The following is a 23,837-nucleotide window of genomic DNA, read 5'->3' on the forward strand; positions in this document are numbered from 1 at the left end:
TATATATATATATATATATATATATATATATATATATATATATATATATATATATGTATGTATGTATGTATATATATATATGTGTGTGTATGTATGTATGCATGTATGTACCGTATTTTTCGGACTATAAGTCGCAGTTTTTTTCATAGTTTGGCTGGGGGTGCGACTTATACTCAGGAGTGACTTATGTGTGAAATTATTAACACATTACCGTAAAATATCAAATAATATTATTTATCTCATTCACGTAAGAGACTTGACGTATAAGATTTCATGGGATTTAGCGATTAGGAGTGACAGATTGTTTGGTAAACGTATAGCATGTTCTATATGTTATAGTTATTTGAATGACTCATCCCATAATATGTTACGTTAACATACCAGGCACGTTCTCAGTTGGTTATTTATGCCTCATATAACGTACACTTATTCAGCCTGTTGTTCACTATTCTTTATTTATTTTAAATTGCCTTTCAAATGTCTATTCTTGGTGTTGGGTTTTATCAAATACATTTCCCCAAAAAATGCGACTTATACTCCAGTGCGACTTATATATGTTTTTTTCCTTCTTTATTAGGCATTTTCGTCAGGTGCGACTTTTACTCCGGTGCGATTTATACTCCGAAAAATACGGTATATACAATTCAGGCCAAAAGTTTGGACACACCTTCTCATTTCAATGCGTTTTCTTTATTTTCATGACTATTTACATTGTAGATTGTCAATGAAGGCATCAAAACTATGACACCTGTGTGATAGTTTTGTGAAAACCATTTCAGGTGACTACCTCTTGAAGCTCATCGAGAGAATGCCAAGAGTGTGTAAAAAGAGTAATCATAGCAAATGGCGGCTAGTTTGAAGAAACTAGAATATAAAACATTTTTTCAGTTATTTCACCTTTTTTTGTTAAGTACATAACTCCACATGTGTTCATTCATAGTTTTGATGCCTTCAATGACAATCATGAAAATAAAGAAAACACATTGAATGAAAAGGTGTGTCCAAACCATGTATATATTTACACGTGTTTATCATTTATATAAAAAATACAATATATATGAACAACACAAAACAAAAATGGAAAAAAATGCCAATCTCAATACGCTGGTATCAACCTGATACTACCTTTGGTATCAACATGATCGATACTTGAGTCGCCCCGCCCAGTCCTCGGTGTGTGTACATTAGCGCTGCTGAGACGTTACTACGGGAGATGTGTTGTACAAATGGAATACTTTAAAGTACACCAGTGTTCAGGTATGATGACGACTTTACTCCCGACTAAATGACGATGGTGATGGTGAAGATGAAGATTGGTTCTAGCGCCTTTGATCTTTTCACCGGCGACAAGGCGGCCGTCGTTTTTCAATGTAGACGTTGAAATCTGTTTAGTGCGAGTATAATATGTGTATAGGAATGCTTTTCATTCAAATGCCGCGCCAGAGTAATAACCAGCTTGTTTGTGTCATGGTGTTGTTTTGCAGCAACAATGTGCACACAATGGAAGCACACACAACATTGTCGGATCAACAACACCCAAGCCAAAAAGATGAGGTACGTTGAGAGGAGTACAATAATAATTAATAAAACAACACATTTCAATTGACTATTGATGACTACAAATATTTAAAAAAAACCCAAAACAATACAAGCAGCAATTATTTTTGGCTCGCTAACATGAAGTTTTGTGAAGAATGTATTCCAGTTAGCAAATGAGGCCTAGCAACACAAGTCTGATTGGCTGATAGAGTCACGTGATTCGGTCCACAACAATACAGATATTTGACCAATATTTTTCTGTCGTTTACATGCAAAATGTTACCCTAAAAACACAAAACTGGGTGAAGATTTTCTAACAAATGAATCATAAACAGGGTTTTTAGGCTCGAGCTATAAAACTATAAAATGTATAAGTTCGCCGAAATTCATTCACCACAGCCTGGACAGGTGTCGAATTCTGTTTCCCTGAAATATTTCGTATCACCTCCCGCGGGAGCGCGCATGGGGGCGGAGCTCTGTGCCTTGTTCAGACTTGTTAAATATTCTGTATTCCCCTACTAACTTTTTTTGTCATCAATAACACGAGTCCAAATTGACAAGTTTTGTTGTTGATGAGGCTAAGTATCTACAGAATAAAACACATGGTGTTAGTACATCAATTGAGGAAAATAGAGGGGCCAGGGGGACACATTTTATGGCAGCACAGAAATATGCTGAAATATTATGTCTCCCCTACTAACTTCCAAATTCACTAGTTGTGTACAATATAAAGTCTGTACATATAATCCACATGATGTTAGTACATAGCTTGAGAAAAATAAATGTAAGTGGGACACATGTTCTGGCATAAAATACGTGTTTAAAAAAAAAAAAAAAATTAAATTGGGGACACATTTTACAGCAGCACAGAAATATGCTGAAATATTATGTCTCCCCTACTAACTTTTTTTGGCATTAATAAAATGAGTCCAAAATCACAAGTTTTGTACAATGTTAAATCTGTACATATAATCCACATGATGTTAGTACATAGCTTGAGGAAAATAAACATAAGTGGGACACATTTTCTGGCATAAAATACGTGTTAAAAAAAATACAAAATTAAGTTGGGGGACACATTTTATGGCAGCACAGAAATATGCTAAAATATTATGTATCACCTAACTTCAAAAAAAATTAATAACACGAGTCCAAATTCACAAATGTTGTTGTTGATGATGCTAAGTATCTACAGAATAAAACACATGGTGTTAGTACATCAATTAAGTAATATAGAGGGGGGACTGGGGACACATTTTATGGCAGCACAGAAATATATTACTACTAACTTTTTTTGTAATTGATAAAATGAGTCCAAATTCACAAGTTGTGTACAATGTCAAGTCTGTACATATAATCCACATGATGTTAGTACATAGCTTGAGGAAAATAAACGTAATTGGGACACATTTTCTGCCATAAAATACGCGTTGTTTTAAAAAAAAAAAAAAAAAATTAAGTTGGGGACACATTTTATCCATCCATCCATCCATCCATCTTCTTCCACTTATCCGAGGTCGGGTCGCGGGGGCAGCAGCCTAAGCAGGGAAGCCCAGACTTCCCTCTCCCCAGCCACTTCGTCCAGCTCTTCCTGTGGGACCCCGAGGCGTTCCCAGGCCAGCCGGGAGACATAGTCTTCCCAACGTGTCCTGGGTCTTCCCCGCGGCCTCCTACCGGTCGGACGTGCCCTAAACACCTCCCTAGGGAGGCGTTAGGGTGGCATCCTGACCAGATGCCCGAACCACCTCATCTGGCTCCTCTCGATGTGGAGGAGCAGCGGCTTTACTTTGAGCTCATCCCGGATGGCAGAGCTTCTCACCCTATCTCTAAGGGAGAGCCCCGCTACCCGGCGGAGGAAACTCATTTCAGCCGCTTGTACCCGTGATCTTGTCCTTTCGGTCATAACCCAAAGCTCATGACCGTAGGTGAGGATGGGAACGTAGATCGACCGGTAAATTGAGAGCTTTGCCTTCCGGCTCAGCTCCTTCTTCACCACAACGGATCGATACAGCGTCCGCATTACTGAAGATGCCGCACCGATCCGCCTGTCGATCTCACGATCCACTCTTCCCTCACTCGTGAACAAGACTCCGAGGTACTTGAACTCCTCCACGTGGGGCAAGATCTCCTCCCCAACCCGGAGATGGCACTCCACCCTTTTCCGGGCGAGAACCATGGACTCGGACTTGGAGGTGCTGATTCTCATCCCAGTCGCTTCACACTCGGCTGCGAACCGATCCAGCGAGAGCTGAAGATCCTGGCCAGATGAAGCCATCAGGACCACATCATCTGCAAAAAGCAGAGACCTAATCCTGCAGCCACCAAACCAGATCCCCTCAACGCCTTGACTGCGCCTAGAAATTCTGTCCATAAAAGTTATGAACAGAATCGGTGACAAAGGGCAGCCTTGGCGGAGTCCAACCCTCACTGGAAACGTGTCCGACTTACTACCGGCAATGCGGACCAAGCTCTGGCACTGAGCATACAGGGAGCGGACTGCCACAATCAGACAGTCCGATACCCCATACTCCCTGAGCACTCCCCACAGGACTTCCCGAGGGACACGGTCGAATGCCTTCTCCAAGTCCACAAAACACATGCAAACTCCCATGCACCCTCAAGGACCCTGCCGAGAGTATAGAGCTGGTCCACAGTTCCACGACCAGGACGAAAACCACACTGTTCCTCCTGAATCCGAGGTTCGACTATCCGGCGTAGCCTCCTCTCCAGTACACCTGAATAGACCTTACCGGGAAGGCTGAGGAGTGTGATCCCACGATAGTTAGAACACACCCTCCGGTTCCCCTTCTTAAAGAGAGGAACCACCACCCCGGTCTGCCAATCCAGTGGTACCACCCCCGATGTCCACGCGATGCTGCAGAGTCTTGTCAACCAAGACAGCCCCACAGCATCCAGAGCCTTAAGGAACTCCGGGCGGATCTCATCTACGCCCGGGGCCTTGCCATCGAGGAGCTTTTTAACTACCTCAGCAACCTCAGCCCCAGAAATAGGAGAGTCCACCACAGATTCCCCAGGCACTGCTTCCTCATAGGAAGACGTGTTGGTGGGATTGAGGAGGTCTTCGAAGTATTCCCTCCACCGATCCACAACATCCGCAGTCGAGGTCAGCAGAACACCATCCTCGCCATACACGGTGTTGATAGTGCACTGCTTCCCCTTCCTGAGGCGGCGGATGGTGGTCCAGAATTGCTTCGAAGCCGTCCGGAAGTCGTTTTCCATGGCCTCACCGAACTCCTCCCATGTCCGAGTTTTTGCCTCTGCGACCGCTGAAGCCGCACACCGCTTGGCCTGTCGGTACCTGTCTACTGCCTCAGGAGTCCTATGAGCCAAAAGAACCCGATAGGACTCCTTCTTCAGCTTGACGGCATCCCTCACCGCCGGTGTCCACCAACGGGTTCTAGGATTACCGCCACGACAAGCACCAACTACCTTGCGGCCACAGCTCCAATCAGCCGCCTCGACAATAGAGGCGCGGAACATGGTCCATTCGGACTCAATGTCCAGCACCTCCCTCGTGACATGTTCAAAGTTCTTCCGGAGGTGGGAATTGAAACTCTCTCTGACAGGAGACTCTGCTAGACGTTCCCAGCAAACCCTCACAATGCGTTTGGGCCTGCCAGGTCTGTCCGGCATCCTCCCCCACCATCGCAGCCAACTCACCACCAGGTGGTGATCGGTAGAAAGCTCCGCCCCTCTCTTCACCCGAGTGTCCAAAACATGAGGCCGCAAATCCGATGACACAACTACAAAGTCGATCATGGAACTGCGGCCTAGGGTGTCCTGGTGCCAAGTGCACATATGGACACCCTTATGTTTGAACATGGTGTTCGTTATGGACAATCTGTGACGGGCACAAAAGTCCAATAACAAAACACCGCTCGGGTTCAGATCCGGGCAGCCATTCTTCCCAATCACGCCTCTCCAGGTTTCACTGTCGCTGCCAACATGAGCATTGAGGTCCCCCAGTAGAACGAGGGAATCACCCGGGGGAGCACTCTCAAGTACTCCCTCAAGTGAATCCAAAAAGGGTGGGTACTCTGAGCTGCGGTTTGGCGCGTAAGCGCAAACCACAGTCAGGACCCGTTCCCCCACCCGAAGGCGGAGGGAAGCTACCCTCTCGTCCACCGGGTTGAACTCCAACGTACAGGCTCTGAGCCGGGGGGAAACAAGAATTTCCACCCCAGCCCGTCGCCTCTCACGCCAGAGTGGAAGAGAGTCCAGCCCCTCTCGAGAGAACTGGTTCCAGAGCCCTTACTGTGCGTCGAAGTGAGTCCGACTATATCTAGCCGGAACTTCTCCACCTCGCGCACTAGCTCAGGCTCCTTCCCCCCCAGCGAGGTGACGTTCCACGTCCCAAGAGCTAGCTTCTGTAGCCGAGGATCGGACCGCCAAGTGCCCTGCCTTCGGCTTCCGCCCAGCTCACATCGCACCCGACCTCTATGACCCCTGCTATGGGTGGTGAGCCCATTGGAGGGGGGACCCACGTTGCCTCTTCGGGCTGTGCCCGGCCGGGCCCCATTGGGACCCACGTTGCCATCGTGCCCCACCTCCGGGCCTGGCTCCAGAGGGGGGCCCCGGTGACCCGCGTCCGGGCGAGGGAAATCTGGGTTCCTTGTCAGTGTTATTCATAAAGATCTTCGAGCTGCTCTTTGTCTGATCCCTCACCTAGGACCAGTTTGCCTTGGGAGACCCTACCAGGGGCCATAGAAGCCCCCGGACAACATAGCTCCTAGGATCATTGGGACACGCAAACTCCTCTACCACGTTAAGGTGGCAGCTCAGAGAGGAGCATTTTATGGCAGCACAGTAATATGCTAAAATGTTATGTATCACCTACTAACTTTTTTGTCATTAATAACACAAGTCCAAATTCACAAGTTTTGTTGTTGATGATGCTAAGTATCTACAGAATAAAACACATGATGTTAGTACATCAGTTGAGGAAAATAGGAGGCAGGGGGTTGGGGACACACTTTATAGCTGCACAGAAATATGCTGAAATATTATGTCTCCCCTACTAACCTACTTTTGTAATTGATAAAATTAGACCAAATACACAAGTTTTGTACAATGCCAAGTCTGTACATATAATCCACATGATATTAGCTTGAGAGACATACATAGTTTGTAGCATATTATTTTGTTTAGATTTTTTTAACGTGGAATTGAGTCTACTCTGTAGTGTTTGTTCTCGTTATAGTCAGAATCAGAATCAGAAATACTTTATTAATCCCTGAGGGGAAATTAAGATTTTAAACACAATCCCATTCAAGAGCAGACCAACATTACAGGGAGACAGAACAGGATCAAACATTATAGGGAGACAGAACAGGATTGCTGACGGGTCTGCAAACTTCCGGCGCTCCTTACAAAAAAAGGTGAGAAACAGGTAAACAAGGGGATGGGTCAAATGCAGCGGACAAATTTTACTTAAATTTCAATTAAACTTGAACTTTAATAGTACGGTTATTACTGTATTTTTCGGCGTATAAGTCGCTCCTGAGTATAAGTCGCACCCCCGGCCAAACTATGAAAAAAACTGCGACTTATAGTCCGAAAAATACAGTATAGAAATACAGCTGTAAATCTGTCGCGATGCTGAATTAGCAATTATCTCTATGGGCTTTTGAGTAGAACTAAAACTAAAACTTTTAGAAAAGACATGTTGACTCGATGCTGAACAAGCGTTTAGCAGAGACACAGTGTAATTGTGTCCATGGGGTCGTTCAGTTCATCAAAAAAGAACAAGCAAACACCTGCAGAGCCCGGCGACCACGTTGATGACCAGCTACTGAAGCTTGTATGCCTATGTATCTTCCAGGCGTCTGATAGGACAAAATGAACATTACGTCGACTTTTTTTATTGATATTTCTGGAGTGGTGAAAATGTTGATGTGGCCTGAATGCACTTTTTCTTGCAGTACTCAGGCAAAGTCCAAACATGTGTTTTTGGGGGACAACACGGAGGCTGCCGTCCTGCAGGTTCCCCAACAACGCAAGCAGCAGCGCAGCAGCAGCAGCAGGAGGAGCAGAGACACAGTCCATGTTTCCCATCCTGATGTCGGGGAAGAGCACGCCACAAACACACAAAGAGTCAGTGCAGTCGTTGACAGCGACTCAGACTTGTCTGACACTGAGAGATCTTCTGTGTTGCCTTCAGGTGGACTTCCTCCGCAGCTTGAGCTGCGACCGGAGGTCATCCCGGCAGAAGACCGTTCCCCTCGAGGTGTCCCACGCGGTCCTAAGGGGTACGGCTTCCCCGATGTGCTTCCTCCACCGTTTAACTCGTGGAGCGTCGGCCAGCTGTCGGTGTTCTACAGCGCGGAGAAGCGTGGAGCCCTGCGGCGTAAGCCCGTCGGCCCGCTGGAGAGGTTCTTGGAGAGGCTGCTAGAATTGGAGCGGAGACGTTTTCAGACCGTTCTGGAGGAGCGTGGGGGCCCCCCTGCTGCGTCCGCGGCACGGAACTGCTGTGGGTCAGCTAAGAATGCGACGTCACGCCTCAGCTCACCAAAGCGTATCCTTCAATGTCAGCGTGCCTTCCCTCTTACCTTCCTCTCCTCGCTGGCCCCTCCTTCCACCGCGCTCTCCGGCTGTGCCTGCACACAGTGCCAGCTCCACTACGCTTCCTGCGCCCTGTTGTGCTGCCGCTCTCAGCACCGCCCGCCGGGGCATCGAGGCACCGCGTCTCTCCCCAAAAGAAGTTGCAGCGAGAGTCGCGCGCACGCAGAAGAAACGCCGCCACCTGCGAGGTTAAACAGCTCTGTGACCACCAACGGTCACATGAGGAGGATGCAAGCTCTGGGGAACATTCGCCATCCCGTCCAAGCTGTGAACTGCAAACCTGTTAGGTGCACGAGTGCCACAAGGAGAGGGAGAGAGCATCCGGCAGCTTTCACAAGCAACACATCAGACCTGACGAGGGGAAGAAGTGTCTCCGAGCGCAGGAAGAATGCAGAGAAGCAGCCGTACCTGAGTAAAAGTACGAGTACTTTCCAGGAAAATGACTATGTAGAACTCAGTTTCTTGACTTGAATACAACCAGGAGGATCAAAAGTATGTACCGTATTTTTCGGACTATAAGTCGCAGTTTTTTTCATAGTTTGGCCGGGGGTGCGACTTATACTCAGGAGCGACTTATGTGTGAAATTATTAACACATTACCGTAAAATATCAAATAATATTATTTAGCTCATTCACGTAAGAGACTAGACGTATAAGATTTCATCGGATTTGGCGATGAGGAGTGACAGATTGTTTTGTAAACGTATAGCATGTTCTATATGTTATAGTTATTTGAATGACTCTTACCATAATATGTTACGTTAACATACCAGGCACGTTCTCAGTTGGTTATTTATGCCTCATATAACGTACACTTATTCAGCCTGTTGTTCACTATTCTTTATTTATTTTAAATTGCCTTTCAAATGTCTATATTCTTGGTGTTGGGTTTTATCAAATACATTTCCCCCAAAAATGCGACTTATACTCCAGTGCGACTTATATATGTTTTTTTCCTTCTTTATAATGCATTTTCGGCCGGTGCGACTTATACTCCGGAGCGACTTATAGTCCGAAAAATACGGTATTTAGATGACACAAGTTTATTGTGTAACTCAGGGGTGTCAAACGTACGGCCCGAGGGCCGCATCAGGCCCGGGTACAGGTTTCATCCGGCCCGCGGGATAGGTTTGCTAAGTATAAAAATTCACCTGAAATGTTTAAATGGAAGAAACAGCTGTTCTAAATGTGTCCACTGGATGTCGCAATAGCTATTTGTAGAGGGTGCTACATATGTACAAAATAAACCACATGATGTTAGTACATCAGTCAAGGAAATTAATCAAGCTACATAAATAATCATACTTGCCAACCCTCCCGAAATTCAGCGCCCCTCCCGAAAACCTCCCGGGACAAATATTCTCCCGAAAATCTACCGATTTTCAGCCGGAGCTGGAGGCCACGCCCCGACCAGCTCCATGCGGACCTGAGTGAGGACAGCCTTTTTTAAGTTAAAGTTAAAGTACAAATGATTGTCACACACACACTAGGTGTGGCGAAATTATTCTCTGCATTTGACCCATCACCCTTGATCACCCCCTGGGAGGTGAGGGGAGCAGTGGGCAGCAGCGGTGGCCGCGCCCGGGAATAATTTTTGGTGATTTAACCCCCAATTCCAACCCTTGACGCTGAGTACCAAGCAGGGAGGTAATGGGTCCCATTTTTATAGTCTTTGGTATGACTCGGTCGGGGTTGGAACTCACAACCTACCAATCTCAGGGCGGACACTCTAACCACTAAGCCACTGAGTAACAAGTTTGTGCTTGTTGTATTTTTAAACAAAGAAAACAATCTGAAGTTGTCTTTATTTTTAAATTATCGTGCCGTGATTTTACAAGTCCGGCCCACTTGGGAGTAGATTTTTCTCCTTGTGGCCCGGCCCTCCCATCTAAAATGAGTTTGACAACCCTGGTATAACTACTTGACTCAGAGTGTGTCCCGATCATCGTGCACTCGTGTACACACACATTCTTTTGAGTGCACAAGTGTGTTTCACGGGAAGTATGGCAAAATGCATTAAGTCAGTCGGTCAGTGATGGACACTTAGCACCCTTTAAGAAATGCATCTTAGCTGTGTACAAACAAAGGGACTCTGTGTGTTCACACTATTTACTGTCAATTAAAACATTTGTTTAAGCACTTTGCATTTTTTGGCTTTACTTTAAAAGGCTGCACTTGTATCCATTTTGTTTAGAGATACTTTGGTGTAATAATTCATATTTTTCAGTGCGTCCATACACATGGTGGTGGTGGTAGAAAATTGCAAATATGCATACAGTTACATTATTATACATCACATAGTTACAGTTTCTCATTACAGCATGTCTGAACAGGAGTAGGAAGAAGCAGAGCTTATTTAATCATACCCCTTTTCGTATCATAGCAATTACCAATACATTTGGTACTACTCATTCTGTAACGACAATGAATAAATACATTTAGAAAATAAGACCCCGAAAGGGACAAGCTGTAAAAAATGGATGGATGGACAAATTAGTAAGTAAACGAATAAATAAGTAAATAGCAATAAATAAAGATCTTATGAATAAATACTCAAGTTCATTCACATTATGAGATGAATAAGATCTCGTTTTTTAATAATGTAAAACATAAAAGGGACAAGCGGTAGAAAAAAAAATATATATATTTATATATATACATACATTTATTGGACCAAAAGTTATATTTTATTAATAAATCATACATTAATTATTTAAAAAACAAAACAAATGTACAGTATAGAATATATCAAAACAATTATAAACAAATACAATTACATATAAATATATATTGAATATAATACCTCCCAGATCCTCTAATGACAGTCGATTGTCACCATGGTGACAGACAGCGACCGTTTTAATTGATTGATTGATTGATTGATTGAAACTTTTATTAGTAGATTGCACAGTGAAGTACATATTCCGTACAATTGACCTCTAACACCCGAATACGTTTTTCAACTTGTTTAAGTCGGGGTCCACTTAAATTGATTCATAAATTGTCTTCGTTGATGTAGATCATTTGGTAAAATGACTGTTTTGTTGTTGTAATTTTCGAACACACCACCAGGGTGTGCACATCAGGGAATCAGTTATTACCACTCTCTCATGCAGTGCGTATGTAAAATTGCTGTCCTCCTGAAGTCTTTATTAAAGCCAAGTTATTCATGCAGCTCGATATGGTTCTTCCTACTGGTAACCACAAACAACAACAGTTGATATATAATGTTTGTTTTGTAGGTCAATTTCAATATTATATTGTTATTGAAATTAAGATGACTAAAAATGAAAACAAATGGTAACACGATTGTGCGCAAATATAACTGCCGTAAAACAGATGTCGTAAAATAAGGCAACGGGAAGTGACGTCGGCTAAGTTGCGCCACGCATGCGCCAACTCGACTATGTTTCCGGTACGGACGATGAGGTGATAAACAAATTAAATTTTTTTTTAAAAAGAGTATAAAAGACATATGTATGAATATCTACAAAGGTGTAGTAGAAGAGGAAGTAAACGGTGAACAAGAAGCAAAAGAAGAAAGTATACACCGGATCCCAGATGGACGCGGAGTCTCAGCGAGTAGTGAAGTATTTATCAGAGGTGGAAGAGGCAGTTGAGGATGTCCTTACAACTAAACAACAGGTGCAAATAATATAATTAGACTATTATAGTTCACATGAGCCTTTGACCTTATATTATGCTAGAACACGATGTAAAGTTAAAAATAATAAATTATCATTTATATATCAGATTTCAACGTGTTTTAGACATCTATTGACCATTTATGGTGAATGAAAACGTATTTTTCATTTTTAACGGTCATTTCATTAAAGTCCACTTTGTTCAGCGACACTTACACATAATTAGGATGCTACGGCGCAGTTGTCTCTAAAACCATCATGTCTAATTTAGAGTAGTTATAATTGTATTCAGGGCCCCTGTTGTGTCGAATTTGGCTGCTTTCCTCGAATAAACCTACAAGTAGCTTTCTCACGCTGTAATTGTGGACATGCCTACTGGAAGAAGATACTTGTAGGGCCGGGCGATATGGACGAAAAAGTATATCTCGATATATTTTTACTTTAAACTCGATATTCGTTTTATATCTCTATATATTGTCCGGTGAAAATATTTATATAAAGATATTCAATTTTGAGCGATATTCACTGAAATTGAAGTGAATGACAACTGTACTGAAAATAGGGCTACAACTAATTTGATAATCGATTAATCTGTTGATTATTACTTAGATTAATCGATTAATAATCGGATAAAAGAGACAAACTACATTTCTATCCTTTCCAGTATTTTTTTGGGGGAAAAAAACAGCATACTGGCACCATACTTATTTTGATTATTGTTTCTCAGCTGTTTGTAAATGTTGCAGTTTATAAATAAAGGTTTATCAAAAAAAAATAAAAAAAAGTAGCCTCTGCATATGCGCATAGCATAGATCCAACGAATCGATGACTAAATTAATCGCCAACTATTTTTATAATCGATTTTAATCGATTAGTTGTTGCAGCCCTAACTGAAAACACTTTTATTAACCCAGTTAGTCAAGATGGGTATTAACAGCACAGAAAATAAACTGTTTAAGTAGCACAGAATTACATAACATAAATAAAATAGAAAAATATTATTTCTACGTAAAATAAATAACATAGCTGTGCAAATAATACAAAACGTATCAAACTCAGATACAAAGTACATTTGCAGGCAGGCACTTTTTAATTCCCAGTGGACGATGTAATGGACTGTCACACACACATACGGTTCTGGTCAGCGCCAAGTAAATGACTTGACTTAATTGTGTAGCTATGATCTTCCTCATTTCGCCATACATTTTTGGCAGCATTTCTCGTGCGGAATATGCCTGACTTGGCAACTGGAGAACAGTTTTGAATTGGGCTTACACGGTAAACAACTCAAATGAATGTTTTATCCAGACGCATACATTTGTCCAAATGTGGCTAAGTAGACACATTGTGGGTTTCCTGGATGTTGTCTACATCGCTAAAAGAAAAATCTAAGGAAGAGAATCCCTCTGCCATCTTCCACTAGTTTTTTAAATATATAAATCGCCCCCTTGAAAATTCCCTCTTCTCTCTTGTCATTTGGGATGTCTATTGTGATTTCCTTTCCTGGTTCCATGACCCGCCCTATCTTGCCTCTGACTGGCCTGTCCCTAATGTTTTGCCTTAATTTCAACCAATCGTGACTCATCATAGTAAACAACCAACCAATCATGGATGTTCTTATACATGCAAGCACATCTTGGAAGGAGGAAGGGGAGGGGTTTAGTAGGTCATGGAGTGTTGAGAGGGAGAGGGAAGCGGGGGAGAACAAGGAACACAACAAATAAGCTGTGTTTGGTCATTTCAACGTGAAATAAATTATATTGATATTACAATATTTTCTTGATTCATATCTTGTTTAAAAATATATCGATATATCTTACAAACTCGATATATCGCCCAGCCCCTCTTACCTGTACACGAGGCAGCTGATTTTTGTTCGAGTTTTCATTGAGTATTAACCAGGGCTGGGCCGATAATACAATATCAAGATATATCGACCGACCCCTGCATCATACCTATAATTAAAGCAACAGAATTCGAAACTTTTTTCTAATTAATTGATTAATTGTTGTAGCCATATTCATGTGACCTGTTGTGTTGCGTGCGTTTGCGTTTAAGATGGTTGACCTGGACATGAAGAGAAACAAGAACAGAGAAGCACTCAATGCCTTGAAAGATGAAACAAGTTCAGGTTAGTGGTCCTTTGTCTTTCAACTGGACATAAAAGATGTCACACACTTAATGCTCAATTTCCGAGTTGTCGTCCCTTGCAGAAAAAGTGAAGGTTTGTTTTGGAAACATGTTCATCAAATTCCCCAAGTCCAAAGCAAGAGAAGTCATCCAGAAAGGTAAAGTGTGAACTGTAAATTGTCTTGGTGTTCAAACGAGATGGAGAGCTTTTGGTTTCTCATCTGCAGACCAGGGAGAGCTGGACAAGGAACTCAATAAGCTTCACACCACACTAAAAGCTAAAGTCAACCAGCTCAATGAGATGCAAGGTAAGAACAGTAAACAACAAGATCTCCAGTAAGTCAGCGCTCACACTTCCTTTAAACGGTTTTATTACGTTTTCTCAAGCTGTAATGTGGAGGTAAATATTTACCCATATATACATTATGATACCTTACCAAAATGAAATACCGTATTTTCCGGACCATAGGGCGCACCGGATTATAAGGCGCACTGCCAATAAATGGTCTATTTTTGATCTTTTTTTCATATATAAGACACACTGGATTATAGGGCACATTAAAGGAGTCATACTATTATTATTTTTTTCCAAATGTAAAAGACTTCCTTGTGGTCTACATAACATGTAATGGTGGTTCTTTGGTCAAAATGTTGCATAGATGATGTTTTACAGATCATCTTCAAGCCGCTTTCTGACATTCGCTTCAAGATGTGCCGTTTTGTGGGCGGTCTTATTCACGTGGCTCACCTTCGACAGGGTCTTTTCTCCGACATCTTTGTTGCAGCGGTGTAGCGTGCAAGGACGGGAGTGGAAAAAGTGTCAAAAGATGGAGTTAACTGTTTTAATGACATTCAGACTTTACTTCAATCAATAACGGAGCAGCATCTCCTCATCCGGAAACAACAACACCGGAAATGTGTCCCGTGAAAAAACGTCCGACCGGAACTCTCTAATAACTAAAGTTGCTTGGGTGAATGATGTAAACTCACTATAACGGTATGTTTTAGCGCTTTCATGGCGAGTTTACTGATAGATATAAATAAGAACTTTACAGTACTTTATATTAGAAATGGCAACAGCGGAGGATGAATGTCCCATAACAAGAAGATAGAGAAAAAGAAGAAGCTAATCGACTACGGTGTCGGCACGGACTACATAGGCAGGCACACGCAATTTTTTAATATTTATGCAGATCCCAAATACAGATCAGCAGGTACCGTAAGGTAAGAAAAGTTGCTTTTGCATAACATTGCGAAACAAAACGGCAGATAATATGTCTTACCTTATATGCCACACCATAATAATACTCATATGTTGAAGCACAGTACAATCCATCAAGCGGTGCGGCTTCATAGCTTACCAAAGTCGTACTAAAACATGTTGATAGATTTTTGAGCGCCGTGTGTAATGTTCTATATTTTCAATGTAACATATAAAATGTTGGTGTTGTTTACTTGAGTCATACTGCCATCATAGTGCAGTCTACACGTATCTCTTATGTTTGACTGCCATCTACTGGTCACACATTACACCATGTACCAAATGAAATTGCTTCGAGGTCGGCAAGCAAAACCAGTTTTATTCCGTACATTAGGCGCACCGGGTTAGGCGCACTGTCGAGTTTTGAGGAAAAATTTATATTTATATTTAATATATTTATTTATCAATGAATGAGAACACTAATACTGAATGATCCCTCTGCCTCTCACGCCTCTCCAAGAGGACTAAATTTTAACTCCCCCCTGCCCCAATATAAATACTGTTGACGACCAGATCATATTTATTTAATATTGAATAAAGACAATAATACTGGAAGTACCTAATGTCTCTCACGCACCCCCTCAAAAGAACATAATTTTTTCACACCTCTCTATAATTGAAACACAATTGAGAACCAGATCATATTTATTTATTCATTCCCCTGTTTCTCACGCCCCTCCAAGAGGACAGCATTTTGTCATGGCCCCAAATACTATTGACTATATGAATAAAGACACTATTTGAGAAGTACTGCACTTAGTACTGCAACTTAGCAGCTTTTTATAGCAAACACTATCATTCTTCTACCACTAAAATCACTGAACAAATATGTTTGTTTATCCTTAACCACTTGCATGTATTTGTACTATTTCACATTTTGATTTGCTATTATATTTTTTAAATTCAGCTTACCAAACATTGTCTTTTATAATGTATTTCTTATTTGTTATGTGGACTTTGATTAAAAACTGCTGCACTTTAAATGAAGCTGCTAAAATACTGTAACTTGACTGCGCACTGATTTGTAACTCACATACCTTCTATGTATCGTACTTGTATTTTAATATTGTTGTGTATTTTTAGTCCTGTGTAATTTTAATTGTGGATGTTAATTGCGTCATAAAAGGACTACAGATGGAAATTAGCATGGTGCTAAATCTGGTGCAGCCATCTTCTTAATGTAACTGCACATTGTCCTTCAAATAAACAAATACAAACAAACAAGAAGCAGGTAGAGTCCACAAACATACAGTAGTTGCGTTTCCATTGCAGTTTTTCACAAAATGAAAACAATATTTCTAAGATTTTCGACAAAGTACATGTGCAATTTGTAGGTGTTTTATGTCATGAGCCGTAATTCTCGTAAAATCTCATCCAGCAAAGACTCCACTTTGGGGAACATATTGCAGCCACAGCTGTTGCGGTGCTGTCAGTAGATGACAAAGGCAGCGGGTGATCGCTCAAAGGCAATGTCCTTACGGCACCCCTTGACATTGTTCGAGCATGTGGGTCTCTCCAAGCCTGCGGCTCTCCCCGGCCGACCGATCGGAAGCGAGACAAGACAACCCGTCTGCCCCAGTTGTCCTGCGTTGGTGTTTATATGTGACCAGCTGTAAATGCGAAAAAAGTGTTTCCATCATGCTTTTGCGGAACATTTCAATATCGAAACGCCTCAAAAAACACCTCATGAGAGCACAAAAAAGTTTTAGCGATATTTGAGAGGTTTTTTGAAATATGGGTGTTTCTATTACCAGTTTCTTATTGCGATATTTAGGTTTTGCCAGAGGTGGGTAAAGTAGCCAGAAATTGTACTCAAGTAAGAGTACTGTTACTTTAGAGATTTATTACTCAAGTAAAAGTAAGGAGTAGTCACCCAAATATTTACTTGAGTAAAAGTAAAAAATATGTTGTGAAAAAACTACTCAAGTACTGAGTAACTAATGAGTAACCTGTTCGTTTAATGATGACGCCAACAAATAATGCACAAAAACATAAAAATAGCAATGAGAAAATTCAGAGCCAGGAATATCTCTTAAGCAACTAAAACAATAATATATATTAAATAATAATACATTAACATAAAGAAATTAAGGCAAATTGAGCCACAATAACTTAACAGCACCATAGGCTCAGTAAGCAGAGATTACAAAGGAAAATAAAAAGTTAGCCTTTACACAAACCATAAACTGATAGGTGTGGACTGCACCTGGGAACACACTGATTGGTGTGTGTGTGTGTGTGTGTGTGTGTGTGTGTGTGTGTGTGTGTGTGTGTGTGTGTGTGTGTGTGTGTGTGTGTGTGTGTGTGTGTGTGTGTGTGAGAAAGAGAGAGAGAGAGAGGCTGCAGTGCGTTAATAAATGTCCCCACCCGATGTACATTGATTCATAGCAGGGAAGCTAACATGAGCCTACGGTGACAGCCAAAATATCTACTAACATTACTTACCGCGATGTGCTTCCTCAAATTTGACGTTGAGTTCATGTAAGCTTAAGCTTGTTAATCATGTGACCGCCTGGCTCTGTTTGATTGGTGACTGCATTTGATTGGTGAAACGGAGTCAAACGTCACCAGTGCATTAACAGATCGATAAAAATCAGTAGCGAGTAGCGAGCTGAATGTAGATAAATGGAGCGTAGTAAAAGTAGCGTTTCTTCTCTATAAATATACTCAAGTAAAAGTATGTTGCTTTAAAACTACTCTTCAAAGTACAATTTATCCCAAAAGTTACTCAAGTAGATGTAACGGAGTAAATGTAGCGCGTTACTACCCACCTCTGGATTTTGCGCAATTCTAGGGGTAATGGAAACGCAAAGTGTGGTAGCATTGCGCCCCCTCCCCCCTCCCCCGGAGAGTCCACCCAGATCATTTTCTTTAAAATAATGACTAGAATTGAAGTTTAACAATTCATTCTACAACACAGAAGTAAGTACACACAATAGAAATGGCAGAACACATACAGTCATGGCCAAAAATATTGGCACCCCTGCATTTCTGTCAGATAATGCACCTGTCAAGATCCGTGGCCCGGATCATGTTTTGTTTAGGTTTTGTTCTGTTAGTTTTGGACTACCTCGGTTCCTGTTTTGTGTACCCCTGGGTTTGTTTTGCGTACCATGGGTGCTGATTGGTTTCAGCTGCCTCTGATTAGTGTCCGGGTATGCTCACCTGCTGCCGGGCACTAATCAGAGAGCTATTTATTCACGTTGCTCGCCACACACTGTCTGTCTTCGTTGTTAGGTTATTCCTGCTTCCTAGTTCATGATTCCGGTGCTAAGTTGTTACCTTAGCTTCCCGTGTGTTCGGCATGCTTTCCTTTTGTTTGTTTCCTGTCTGTTTGTACTGTGTATGATTTATGGACAATAAATCATATTCCTACCTGCACGCTTCGTCCGGAGTTCCGTCTGCATCCCGGGAGAACAACCCACACAGTAAGATGCGACAAAATTATTGGCACCTTTTCAAAATTGTAAGAAATAGTTGTATTCTAAGCATGTGATGCTCCTTTAATTTGTAATTAAACTCACCTGTAGCAAGTAACAGGTGCTGGTAGTGATGGGTTGATGAGGCGTTATGAAGCGTTTTGACACATTGCAAAACTGTATTGATACTGTGTCGATACTGTGTCACTAAATACTGACACCTGCTGGACATTAAAAATCCCTACAGGTAACCTATGAACCGACTCAACTCACACTGATTTTATGACCTAGTACAGTGGTTCTCAAATGGGGGTATGCGTACCCCTGGGGGTACTTGAAGGTATGCCAAGGGGTACGTGAGATTTTTTTTAAATGTCTATCAAAAATAACTGTGAAAAGAAATGCAACAATGCAATATTCAGTGTTGACAGCTAGATTTTTTGTGGACATGTTCCATAAATATTGATGTTAAAGATTTCTTTTTTTGTGAAGAAATGTTTAGAATTAAGTTCATGAATCCAGATGGGTCTCTTACAATCCCCAAAGAGGATTTAAGTTGATGATTACTTCTATGTGTAGAAATCTTTATTTATAATTGAATCACTTGTTTATTTTTCAACACGATTTTAGTTATTCTTATATCTTTTTTTCCAAATAGTTCAACAAAGACCACAACAAATGAGCAATATTTTGCACTGTTATACAATTTAATAAATCAGAAACTGATGACATAGTTCTGTATTTTACTTCTTTATCTCATTTTTTCAACCAAAAATGCTTTGCTCTGATTCGGGGGTACTTGAATTAAAAAAATGTTCACAGGGGGTACACTGAAAAAAGGTTGAGAACCACTGACCTAGTATATACAATAATATAAACCAAGTCATTGTATTTCATTTAGGATTATTTCATATCTTCATTTAAATAAAAATATATTTTTATCTTTTTTAGATACAGTCAATAAATAATGTGAACATGTATCATAGCATGGAAATCTAAGAGAACGTGTTGTGAATGAGGATGCTTGTGGACTGGTATTTTTTTGTATTTTTTTTTTTTTTTACACATTTTTATAAAAAAAATAATTTTTTCCAACGTATTCAATTTTAGAGTATTTCTCTTCTTAGTTATTATTTCTCCAGCTGTAGAAAAGACTCGCTCACAGGGCACAGAGGAGGCGTCAGTGCGACACAGTTCGCGTATCGGTCACGTGACCGAAACAGCTCACTATCGGTCACGTGACTTTCTAAAAGCGGTACGCGCACCGACACATTGTTTTGCTCTATGAGCTCGACGCATGCACCGATGCATCGGTGTTGCTGGACCCATCACTAGGTGCTGGCAATATAAAAATCACACTTGCAGCCAGTTAAAATGGAGAAAAGTTGACTCAACCTTTGTGTTGTGTGTACCTCACTGAGCACGGAGAAAAGAAAGAAGAGCAAATAACTCTCAGAAGATTTGAGAACCAAGATTGTGGGGTACCGGGGGGTGCTGGAGTCTATGTCTGCTTGTAATTTCAACAATTTTCTGGGAGAAGTGGTGCATTATCTGACAGAAATGCAGGGTTAACGTAACATGTATGTGAAGGACACTCACCCCTTTCTTCGTCTTTCTCCAGGTTGGTACTTCTTTTTCCGGAAACTAAATGAGATGCAATGTGTGTGTATTTGCAAGGATAGAAACACGGGGTGCATTCATGTTATGTCCCTAAACATAATGTACTGCACATAAGACAAGATCTGATGTATAGTTCACTCTGTCCAAAGGTGGGAAAATATTCCTCTAACAGGTTCAAAGTTACTGTAGTTCCTAGGCATGTTGACGTTACTATCAAACATATTCTAATGGATACAATTCACCAGTTGGTCACGTCATGAACAATATAAAACAAACCCTATCCAAAATCTAAAGTCACCACATTGAAATATATCACTTTCAAAGAGGAGTTAGCTTGTTTGCGTGGATTGGTAAATAGATCAAGTGCACTGTTGAAGCTAATATTTCACTGTCCTTAGACCAGTGGTTCTTAACCTTGTTGGAGGTACCGAACCCCACCAGTTTCATAGGCGCATTCACCGAACCCTTCTTTAGTGAAAAAAAAATATATATATATATTTTTCAAATGCAAGAAAAAGTCGTATGTTTTTTTACTGGTGCACAAAACGAACCATGCATGAACATCACCTTGTTCAAAGAACAAAAACAAGACAGTGCATGAACTCACAACAAATTACACACATTACCATGAATTGATTAACCCTGACTTAAACAAGTTGAAAAACTTATTCTGGTGTTACCATTTAGTGGTCAATTGTACGGAATACAGTGTTTCCCACAGGACAGGCATCTATTTGTGGTGGTGTGGTCGGGGGTTGGGGGGTGGCGGCGGCGGCAGCGGCGATGACCAAGAAGAACGCGGAGTTGGAATATAAGTACAACACTTTATGTACATATTTAGCTCATTAAAATTACCGACAGGAAGGCGAGAAACACTTTATTTCAACAGACTCTGGCGCCGTACCTGTCGTCAAAACTCCAAAGATCGACTGCACAGTTGCGCTAACAAAATAAGAGTCTCAGAAAGCTGGCGTGCACAAGCTAGCAAGCTACGGAGTTTGCCGACAATGTATTTCTTGTAAAGTGTATACAAAGGAGTACAGAAGCTGGACAAATAAGATGTCAAAAACCAACCACTTTCATGTGGTATTAGACAGCAAGGAGGACTTTTTTTCTCCTCCATTCGAAAATGCGGACGTTATCAGCACCACTGCCTGATTCCTATCAATGCAAGTCATCAGAATCAGGTAATACACCAACTTATATTGTATTCTTGTCTTCATGAAAGAAAGGAATCTATATGTGTTAAACATGCTTGTATTATCTTTAAAAACCTTTAACTTGTTAACAATATTAACTATATGTGTTAAACATGCTTGTATTATCTTTAAACACCTTTAACTTGTTAACAATATTAACTATGTGTTAAACATGCTTGTATTATCTTTAAACACCTTTAACTTGTTAACAATATTAACTATATGTATTAAACATACTTGTATTATCATTAAACACCTTTAATTTATTAACAATATTAACTATATGTGTTAAACATGCTTGTATTATCTTTAAACACCTTTAACTTGTTAACAATATTAACTATATGTATTAAACATACTTGTATTATCATTAAACACCTTTAATTTATTAACAATATTAACTATATGTGTTAAACATGCTTGCATTATCATTAAACACATTTAACTTGTTAACAAAAACATATATTTCATAAATAAGTAAATATAAATTATATATATGAATGAGGTAGATCCCCACGACTTAATCAATTGAAAAGTAGCTCGCCTGCAGAAAAAGTGTGAGCGCCCCTGAGTTACACCCATCTGAACAGGTCAGCCACCTGTTTAAAGCCCGATCACAGTTGAAATCTTGAAATGAAGGGCCTTTAATGGCCAAAACATTAACCTGGACAACATTTTAACAGCTGATTGGCTCAGATTTTATTCTTTTCATTGCATTCACATGCTGCAGTGGACAGTGGACAATTTATCTTCAGTATTAATGTAGTATCTGAAGCACCGTCTCCACGTGTGTTTATTGACAACAGGGTTATAACCTGGACACGTTAGCTCGTCGGTATGAAAACAGGAGACTGTTACTACTTAATGAAGCAGCGTCAGGCTGCTCACCGTCAGTGAAACGCTCGGTGAAATCGCGGATTAACGTTAAATATATGACGAGCCGCGAGCGATGCAGCTATAACCAATATTACCCTCATATTTTGATCCGGTCGATCCGTTCTTTTACTTCTTCGTCTTCGTCTTCGTCTTCGTCTTCGTCTTTGTCTTCGTCTTCGTCTTCTTCTGGCCCACCAGGTGAATTAAGTGCTATTGGCGGAGTTACAATGCATAGTAGGCTACCGCCACCTACTGCACCGGAGTTGTAACTACAAGGTACATTCACAGACAGAGTCCCATTGCTTTTATGAGCGGTCGAGCGAGTCAAAAGCCGAAAAATCCATTTGTGGCGGACGTAATTCTTTCGTGGCGGGCCGCCACAAATAAATGAATGTGTGGGAAACACTGGAATATGTACTGTACTGTGTAAACTGTACTGTGTATTCTCTTCCTTTGCAATCTGCTAGTAAAAGTTTCAATCAATCAATCAAAAAACCTGCAAATCAGATGGAAAATTAGAGGGAACATTGTTTGGTTGTATCCATAATACCCTGGTAGGGAGAAGTTTTTATTTACACGATAAGTCGGATGTCTCTTTACCTCCGTGGCAGAGGCTCCGCCAAACCCCTGAGGCCGACTCACCGAACCCCTAGGGTTTGATCGAACCCAGGTTAAGAACCACTGGTTTAGACCAAACAAATCTGAGCAGATGTTCCAAGTCCTCGTCTGCTATCAAGTGACTGATGTCTTTTCTGTTTTTGTAGGGAAACCTGAGCTGAGAGGCTACAAGCTTTCACCTCTGTCCACCGACGAAATGAAAGCCATTAATAGTCTTTTAAAGAGGTGACCATGACATCCTCGAACTGACTTGCTGTTTTTCATTCACATCCTGATCATGACTGTTTTCTTAAAGACTCTCTGTAATCAAGTATTCATGTACATAGAGCAGGGAAAACAAGTACACTGGAACCTCGGTTTTCGGTATTAATATCTTACAAAATGTTAAATGAAAAAAACGAATCGTACAAAATCCAAAGTGATTTTTCCCATAAGAAATCACGTGAATTCAATCAATGTGTTCTAGACACCCAAATATATTTTATAGAGGATAATGTTAGATTTACATGCATAAAATGTGAAATACATATAAATGATGAATGAAATGTATTAGTGAACATTTAACATTACTTGTATCTTTTATTGAAGATTCTTGTTAGCAAAGACGGCGATGAGTGGAGAGGTAGAGAAGAGCCACTTTACTACAAGTTATCTCTCGAACTCCATAGTGTTTCTCACCTTCTTTATCAAAGTGCTGGCACACACAACTTTCTTTGGCCCCATGGTGGATTATTTTACAGTTGTACTCAATAAATATAAAAGTACAGAAACTGAGTCCCCGATGCGTGGAATCCTTTGTTCGGATACTCCATTCCACAGACTCATATGCAGGCTAACAGACTTGTTTTACACAATCTGACCAAGACAGTATACAAACCCCCGGACAACATTTTTGTCAAAAACTGAATCATGCAAAAATATATTTTTTAATGTTTTTTTTTTTTCATTT

The 23,837-nt window shown here is 41.0% G+C and overlaps 2 protein-coding genes across 4 annotated transcripts; both read left to right on the forward strand.

Annotated features, from left to right (window-relative positions):
• The first annotated feature begins 361 nt into the window (after nt 1–361).
• On the forward strand, nt 362–10,260 carry LOC133585710 (uncharacterized). Its single transcript, XM_061937986.2, has 3 exons — nt 362–1,257; nt 1,485–1,554; nt 7,482–10,260. Exons 1-3 carry the CDS (start codon nt 1,227–1,229, stop codon nt 8,590–8,592), a joined length of 1,212 nt encoding a protein of 403 aa, XP_061793970.2. The 5' UTR covers nt 362–1,226; the 3' UTR covers nt 8,593–10,260.
• Nucleotides 10,261–11,458: 1,198 nt separating this feature from the next.
• On the forward strand, nt 11,459–23,658 carry pdrg1 (p53 and DNA-damage regulated 1). 3 transcript variants are annotated; one of them, XM_061929192.2, is made up of 6 exons: nt 11,486–11,550; nt 11,617–11,766; nt 13,824–13,896; nt 13,979–14,053; nt 14,123–14,203; nt 23,035–23,658. In XM_061929192.2, the coding sequence occupies exons 2-6, from the start codon at nt 11,683–11,685 to the stop codon at nt 23,115–23,117; spliced, it is 396 nt and encodes a 131-aa protein (XP_061785176.1). In that variant the 5' UTR covers nt 11,486–11,550; nt 11,617–11,682; the 3' UTR covers nt 23,118–23,658. The 3 variants fall into 3 exon arrangements, with proteins under 3 accessions (XP_061785184.1, XP_061785176.1, XP_061785167.1); XM_061929200.2 differs by lacking the exon at nt 11,617–11,766 and having other exon boundaries at nt 11,459–11,550; XM_061929183.2 differs by having other exon boundaries at nt 11,504–11,766.
• The last annotated feature ends 179 nt before the right edge of the window (nt 23,659–23,837 follow it).

This window comes from Nerophis lumbriciformis, linkage group LG03 (assembly GCF_033978685.3).
Source record: "Nerophis lumbriciformis linkage group LG03, RoL_Nlum_v2.1, whole genome shotgun sequence".
Lineage (NCBI taxonomy): Eukaryota > Metazoa > Chordata > Actinopteri > Syngnathiformes > Syngnathidae > Nerophis > Nerophis lumbriciformis.